At 41.7% G+C, this 8,445-nt stretch overlaps 1 protein-coding gene across 1 annotated transcript; it reads right to left on the reverse strand.

Moving 5' to 3' along the window:
• Window positions 1-367: 367 nt before the first annotated feature.
• Window positions 368-8,127, reverse strand: LOC119652820. Its single transcript, XM_038057147.1, has 5 exons — window positions 7,724-8,127; window positions 1,291-1,379; window positions 930-1,221; window positions 712-858; window positions 368-651 (listed from the first exon to the last, which is right to left on the reverse strand). The coding sequence occupies exons 1-5, from the start codon at window positions 7,845-7,847 to the stop codon at window positions 494-496; spliced, it is 810 nt and encodes a 269-aa protein (XP_037913075.1). The 5' UTR covers window positions 7,848-8,127; the 3' UTR covers window positions 368-493.
• Between the last annotated feature and the right edge of the window lie 318 nt (window positions 8,128-8,445).

An 8,445-nucleotide genomic window follows, 5' to 3' on the forward strand; every position in this document is an offset into this window, starting at 1 on the left:
GGGAGAAAATACAGCTATAAATCAAGAGGTCAACCTCAGAACTGCCAAAAAAAAAGAACAAGAATCTTACTATATTGAGCGTAATGCTGGAAAGTTTGGTGTAACTCCTACTATAATTAACAAAGTTATAGTATTTCAGAAGTGGCTTTTTCGCATAAACCCACAGCACTGTAAGATTGTTTACATATATGGAATGTCTTACTTACTGAATGCAGATGCACTTCGAACGTACAAATGAAACCATCCTGCAACCAAAAATTCTTACATAAGTAATACCCAAAACCTTCCATTTTTGAAATGAAGGGTTCCGGTTTCGGTTCTTTAAATATACATAGAGGAAAATATCTCAAATTAATAACATAAAAACCTTTTGATTGTATAAAATATCTTATTCCGATATATCTTTATCAATACCATATCTAACATTACAATAAATTCGGCAAACAATTAATTAACATTCAAGTATTATTTACATATTTATATTGCCCCAGGCTTACTCTCTTTTCTTCACCAATAGATCGAATGGAACTCGTCCCAAGAATTCGTTAATTGAATTTGTCATCAATGGTTGCCAATGGGAGCGAGTTTCAGGCAAAAGCATCTTATAGAAAGCTGGCCAATACTGATTGAGGAAGTTCACGGCAATTTTATCTAAAAGAGAAAAGGATTTATAGACTCTTATTCAATCGTTGTAAAAACGCCACAACTTACTCATTGCTGGATCTGGGAAAATACCACCAACATAGATTTTCATGTCACCAACTTCAGGAATCATATCGAAGGTATCAATTTGCAAGTATTGATGTCCGTTCTTGGGGACCAAATGTCCTTCCCAGTGATGTGTGGTATTGATGTTTGCTATTTGGTTGAAAGATATTTTTATAAGATGCACAAAGATTTGGAGGAGTTGGAAAAGGAGCAGAACTTACTCATGGTTACATTGAAATGTCCCTTAGGATGCAGCTTCAACTCGTTGAATTTGATGTCAGCCTTGTATGCTCCTTCCATGAAGATTTTCGGGAAATGAATATCAATTTCGGTCTCAACTTTACCATCTTCAATTTTCATGCGTACATCGCGGAATACTGCTTGACTCATTCCGAAGGTTTTTAAGTTCTTCATTTTGATGGCACCTTGAAGAGCACCGTTTCCGTATTCAAGACTAGTGCGTTCTATGGTGAATGGATCCAATGGTGGAATGTTGAGAGCTTTCAAACCATTCTGCAAAGAAAGAAGGGGAAAACCATAACGTTCTATCCATTCAGACATGTTCCTATTATCTGTCCTTACGTTTAAACGGGGCATCATATCAGATACCGCCTCTTTCACACATTCACCTAATTTTGGATCATCTTCGTAACACGTTTTGACGAAATCGGCTGAAATAAAAGAATTTAATTATTACAGAATAATAATAAAAAAATAAGCTGGAGACCGAGGACATATTTGGTATCCCCACCTATTGAAGAAGACGAAATTAATTCATAATATAAACCCCTGGATCGCGCTTGATGGGAGGGTAATGTCTTGCCCCCACTAGCAATTCCTTGAGCGCCAGCCCAAGCACTCGGGATTTTTACAATATTTTCATGATTACCTTTAATATCAGTTGTATAAAGCTCTCCTAAAACTTTGAAAATTATCACAAAAATACTATATTTGCTTGAGACCAATAGTTTTCATCTTTAATATTCTGAAGTCAGTGAACTCCGCAAAGGTAGTCCCCAAATGCAATTAGAAATGGAAGACAAAATATTTGTTTTTGGATTGGGGTAGTCTTTGGTCCATATCCTATCGGTGATAGACCGGGTCAATTAGGGAGCAACTGTCTCTAGATTTTCCAACACGAGGCAGCTGTGTACTAAAAAGAAAAGGGGAGAATAGCCTCTCCTCCATTGGACCAGTCCGTCATTCAGTGCATGCAGGCTTCGTTACCCAAAACCAAACTGCCTCTTCTTCAACTGAGGGTTGAACTTAACATCTTGGGCCCCAAACAGAATTTATATTCATGCTGTGTTTGTAAATATGAATATATAAGGAAGCAAACACCATCAGTGGTCAAAGTGTAGGATAGGTCCCAGGACGAAACGTGGATTGGTACCCACGATGGAACATAAAACTTGGGAAACGGCTGCTGAACCAACACCAACAGCTCTACTACCAAACTCTATCTCCACCTCCACGTAGTGATCGCTAGGAGCTCTTTCTTAACGAAAAGCTGCAGACGGAGAAGGATGAAGGCGAATTTCCCGCGCCTAAAAAAGGGACAAATTGTAAGAACTGGTCCTCCAGGTTGGGGGTTGGATAGGGCTGACAACCCTACACGGAAGCCCCAACAGAAGGTCGAACTGGACTGATACTCAACGATGAACCCGGCAACGACAACGGAATAACGATTTGCGCATTTTCTCATGGAACGTGCGCTCCCTGTTCAGAGATGGAGCTACCAAGCAACTAGCCGATACCCTGTCCCAATATAGGGCTGATGTAATAGCGTTGCAGGAGATGCGTTAGACAGGGACCAGTAGAAGAGCTACTATACCATATATTATAACGGCCATCCAGTAAACCATGTGCTCAGAGTAGGTTTTTTAGTCTGCCAAAAAATTAAACCTGCTGTTATCGACTTTGAAAACATAAGCGAACGGCTAAGCTTTGTGCCTGCGAGACAAATTTAGACATATAAGCCTCATTGACGTTTACGCCTCTACAGAGGAGACTGCAGAGTCGGAGAAGGATATCTTCTACGAGGCAGTAAAACGAACCCTCGAAGCCTGTACCAAGTATGACATCAAAATCATACTTGGGGATTATAACAGCCAAGTAGGAACGGAGCCCGTATTTAGGCGATACGTTGGCTCCCATAGCTTACATCAAAATACAAATGATAACGGACTGCGGATTATTCAATTAGCAATATCACACGAAATGGTTGTTGGAAGTATCTGGTTTGTGCGGAAAGTGGTCCACAAACAAACGTGGGCCTCTCCAGACGGGATCACTTTCAATCAAATTGACCACGTGTTGATCGAACGCCGCCATGAATGTCCGAATATATGGGAGCCAATATAGACTCGAATTACTATCTCGTTGGCATGGTGCTCCGAGCTCGAATAACAACACGACCTAGAATCCCCTCTGACAATCAGGTGAGAGTTAACACTGAAGCCATCCACAACACAGCCCTTCACCTATAAGAGGAAAATGGCTGCCGCAATAACCGCAGTCAACAGAGGACCTGAAGAACGTTATCATAAATACAGCCACAAACATACTTGGCCTCAGCCGCAAAAAGAGTCGGAACAGCTGATTCGAAGATGAATGTAAGCTAGCAATGGAACGGAAAAATGCTGCATACCGAGTAATGTTGCATTCTCAAAGGACGCGGAAAAGCGACTTCACAGACGGAAAAAGGCAACCGGGGAAAACCAACAGGGCTGTGAACTCGAAAAGTACAGGGTGCAACCGCACCAGGCGCGCAAATTTTATCAACAAGTCAGCAGGATGAAGTCTTATACACCTCGATGCTTATCTTGCCGAGAAAAAGGGGTAAATCTGAATTCCAACACAATGGGCATATTAGAGCGATGGGTTGAGTACTTTGATGAACTACGGAACAACCAGAACATCGGCGAGTTGGAGGTCCCGCCCACTGAAGACGACGGACAATTACTGCCACTACCATAGGAGAAACAGTCCATGCAATTCATCGGCTTCAAAATCATAAGTCGCCAGGAGCCGATGGAATTACAGCCGAGTTAGTCAAATATGGAGGCGACCAGTTGCACCAAGTTGTTCATCAACTTGTGCTCAAGGTATGGAACGGCGAATCAATGTCTGACGATTGGCAACGAGGCATTATTTGTCTCATACATAAAAAGGGAGATACTACACAGTGCAGCAATTATAGAGGTATCACGTTGCTGAGTACCATCTATAAGATACTCTCCGCTATCTTGCTAGGTCCTATAGCCCCATAAGCCCAGAACATCATTGGCCCATACCAAAAAGGCTTCACTCCAGGCAAATCAGTAACAGATCAGATTTTTTCTCTGCGTCAAGCGATGGAAAAACTGTTGGAATATGGACACCAGTTGCACCATCTATTAATAGACTTTAAAGCCGCCTATGATAGCATAGGCAGGGTAAAAATGTACACACCCATAAGAGAATTCGGTATCCCAATGAAATTACTAAGACTGATTAGGTGACCCTGACCAATCTACGAGGGCAGGTAAAAGTAGCAGGGTCACTCTCGGGACCATTCAACATCAACAATGGTCTAGGATAATGGGATACGTTATCATGCGTCCTCTTTAACGTGGCCCTGGATTGATCCAGTAAATATCAGATGCACGATTCTCTTTAAAACGACCCAACTACTGACCTATGCTGACGATATCGACATCATGGAAAGAACGACCCGAGACGTACAATCTACCTTTATCCAGATCGAGCAGGTGGCGCGCGATCTTGGGTTGCAGAAGACAAAATACATGGTGGCAAATTTAGCACCAAAAACCAACCAACCAACAACATCAAACCGCACTGGTCAAACGGGAAGAATAAAGATAAGAGACTACAGCTTTGAGACTGTTGATAATTTCTCCTATCTAGGGTCGAAAATCACAACCGATAACAGCTACGACGATGAAATCCGCACAGGGTTGATGGCAGCCAACAGAGCCTATTTCAGCTTACAAAGACTGTCCTCATGTATTCCTCGAAAACTTGGGTTCTTAGCAAAAAAAATTGCGAACTCTTGGCCGCGTTCGAGAAAAGCATCCTCCGAAGAATTTTTGGCCTCCTAAATGAGGATGGACGATTCCGTAGCCTACACAACGACGAAATCTATGAGCCATACCACGACCGTCAGGTTGTGAATAAAATCTAACTCAATAGGTTACGGTGGGCGGGTCACTTAATCCGTATGAATGAGGATGATCCCACCCGAAAAGTCTATAAGGGCAATATCTATGGTAGAAAAAGAAGACGAGGCGGGCGCCGCGTGAGATGGAGCGATGACGTAGGCCAGGACGCCAGAAAGCTTTTAGGGAGATCGAATTGGTGAACCTCAGCACAAAACCGGAGTTTCTTATTAAGGCAGGCCTACATCTGATACCGTTGTTGCGCCGTTGATGATGATGGTTAAATTTCCACCACAATGTTGCTGCTAAAATTAAGTTGTACGCTGGTAAGACGATTCTTGGTTGGTAGTAAATGACTCCCGCTAATATGTTGCATGCTCCGGGGACATAAATATCATGCCCGATTATTCACATCTACAGAGGAAACAGCACAGAAAAAAACAGCAAGCGGAGATGAAGACCAGTAAGAAAACCCAGGAAGAACTGGGTAGACGCTGACACTGTTCGGATGTAGCAGTTGGAGAACACCATCAAAGGATCGAGATGATCGAGGTGATAGTGTGGCGCAGCAGGATTTGTTGTTGTTGGTCGATACGAGCGGATGGATGACGCCGCCGCGGCTCTCCGCGGTTTTCTAGAACTCGCCACGAGAGTGGAGAGCCAGCGGTGAGGACCGCGTAGTAAAGTTTATATGAAGTAAATTTATGAATGCAGTCACCTCGGCTTTATAAATCAAGAATTTTTCAATAGCATCCTGGAGATCAAGATAAAAAATGTAAAAGGTCACATTACCCTTCTTTAGATTTTTCTCAGGAGTCAATGACTCTAATTTTATTTTGTCTCTCTTGGTCTTGCATCTTTCATAGGTCCCTAGAATAGGACCCTTGCAGAATTGAATCTAGGCCTTGAAATGTGTTAGAGTACTTGATTTCCAGACCGTAAATTACTATATAGCGGCAGATCAGATTTTTTCTCTGCGGCAAACGATGAAAAAACTGATGGAATATGGATATCACTTGCACCATCTCTTCATCGACTTTAAAGCCGCCAGGGTAAAACTGTACACCGCACCCCGGTATCCCAACGAAATTGACAAGACTGACTAGGCTGACCCTGGCCAATGTGCGAGGCCAGCAGAATCACTCTCGAGACCATTCGACATCAACGGTAAGACAAGGGGATGCCCTATAATGCGTCCTCTTGAACCTGGCCATGGAGAAAGTGATCCGTAATCCTGAGGTAAATGCGAGGGGTGCTAGCCTATGTTGACAATATCCACATCATGAGAAGAACGACCCGAGATGTACAAACTGCCTTCATCTAGATTGAGCAGGCGGCAATTGAGGCGAGATCTTGGGCTGCACATTAATGAACGCAAGACAAAATATATGGTGGCAACGTTAGCATCGAAAACCAACCAACCAACAACATCAAATCGCACTGGTCAAACGGGAAGAATACAGATAGGAGACTACAACTTTGAGATCGTTAATAATTTCTTCTATCTAGGGTTGCAAATTACAACTGATAACAGCTCCGATGATGAAATCCGCGCATGGTTGTTGTTAGCCAACAAAGCCTATTTCAGCTTACAAAGACAAAAGCTCTTACTATACAAGACTATGATCTTGCCAGTTCTTATGTATTCCTCGCCGCACTCGAGAGAAGAATCCTCCGAAGAATTTTTGGGCCCCTACATAAGGATGGACGATTCCGTAGCCTACGCGACGACGAAATCTATGAGCGATACCATGACCGTCAGGTGGTAGATAAAATCCGACTCAACGACGGTGGGCGGGTCACTTAATCCGTATGGGTGAGGATGATCCAGCCCGGAAAGTCTATAGGGGCAATATCTATGGTAGAAAAAGAAGACGAGGCAGAACCAGCCTAAAATGGAGCGATGGCCTAGGTCAGGACGCCAGACAGCTTTTAGGGATATCGAATTGATGGACCTCGGCGCAAAACCAGGGTGTCTAGAGTTCCTTATTAAGGCAGGCCTAGACCGGATACTGGTTGTTGTGCCGTTGATGATGATGATGAATCTACATATATTCAAGTATTCATGATCAATCCACCGAAGATCATTTATTGGGATAGTTTTTTAAGGTTTTTTTTCGTACAAAGGCTACTAGCATATTCCGGCCTAATCTGATATAAATTCCTTTTCGAAACCATCTCTGGTCATGCATCGGGACATAGACCCCTACGTATAAAACTCTTGCAGACCTGAATTTCATCTCAGAGACCGTAACATCCAAATTGATCCTTTAGACTGTCAGTCACAATCCAAATCTTACTTGAGGCATGTGGAAAAATATAGCAATTTAGGTTTCTTGGATTGACCACTTCTGCACGACATCACCTGAGTGATAACTAAATTACATGCTCATTTTTGATCAAGATTTTATACCCTCCTATTAACACAACCCTTTTCTTTAGATCAAGCAGTCTTAACGCTTATTAAAACGCTCGAGTAAACTCGACTACCCAAACAGGCAGAAACTGAAGAAGATGAAGATGCGTAGAATTCATTCTATAACTCCTGAATGTTCACTATACATAAACTTCTACAAACAAAACTTAAATACCACCCCCATTTCCAGTCTGTTGAAATGGAATATTTTATAAAATTCGTTGATGTCATTAAAGTTGATATCCTTGCTTCCTCGTATTTCAGGTTAATTTAAAATGTAATTCTCCTTGGACTCGAAAAAACTAGTTTTGCCATTAGGGTAGTCGTTGGACGAGAACTATTCACAGATACATCCAAATATCTAATTTTTTTTTGAAAATTTATGATCACACATCTCATAACTTAAGTATCATGAACCTAACTCTGCAGCAACACTTACGTAATTGAAATTCCTCAACATCTTCAGGTTGATCCTCAGGAATCGTAGCTCCATAAGCGAAAGCAAAGAGCAACACGACCGCGAACACTTTCATCTTCAAATTTATTAAATAATATTTAACCATAAATCACGGGACGATTACTCCACGATATTGCACTGTTTTCTTCTGTTCAACGGTCAAGGAGTCACCGGCGGATGCAACTTTCACCTTTTCGCGAAGATACAGATACCAAAAGATCTCAATCTTCGTCTTTTTGGTGATGAACAATCTCGAGCGGCTGCGCCGAGATGTTATTATTTATATCTAAACTTTTCACGATTTCGAGTCCCTAGTGTTAGTATTACGCAACGGTTTTACTTTTCACCCACGGATTGGTGTTAACCTGATACGAAATGTAATATGATCGATGTTAATCTTTGGGTCTTGTATTTATACTTTCTGATCCCACTATCCACTCGTAGTATTATAGTTGCTTCTATCTGCTTGCAATTGTAGTTGTAGTCGTATCTATGAATATATCTTCTATCTGACCAGTTGAGATTTTAAATTTGCTTAGAATTTCTGCTCAATGCTAGAAATATATGTTTTAACGCTGGGGTTTATGTATGTTTGTGGCATGTTTTAAATTTTCAGGTGTCAATGTATTGCTGTTAACCTTGACGCTAGTGTAGTGCGTATCATTTTGTCTTTTTTTTAATTATTTATTTTTTGTTGTTATTTT

The sequence above is a fragment of the Hermetia illucens genome, chromosome 3, assembly GCF_905115235.1.
Source record: "Hermetia illucens chromosome 3, iHerIll2.2.curated.20191125, whole genome shotgun sequence".
Taxonomy (NCBI): domain Eukaryota; kingdom Metazoa; phylum Arthropoda; class Insecta; order Diptera; family Stratiomyidae; genus Hermetia; species Hermetia illucens.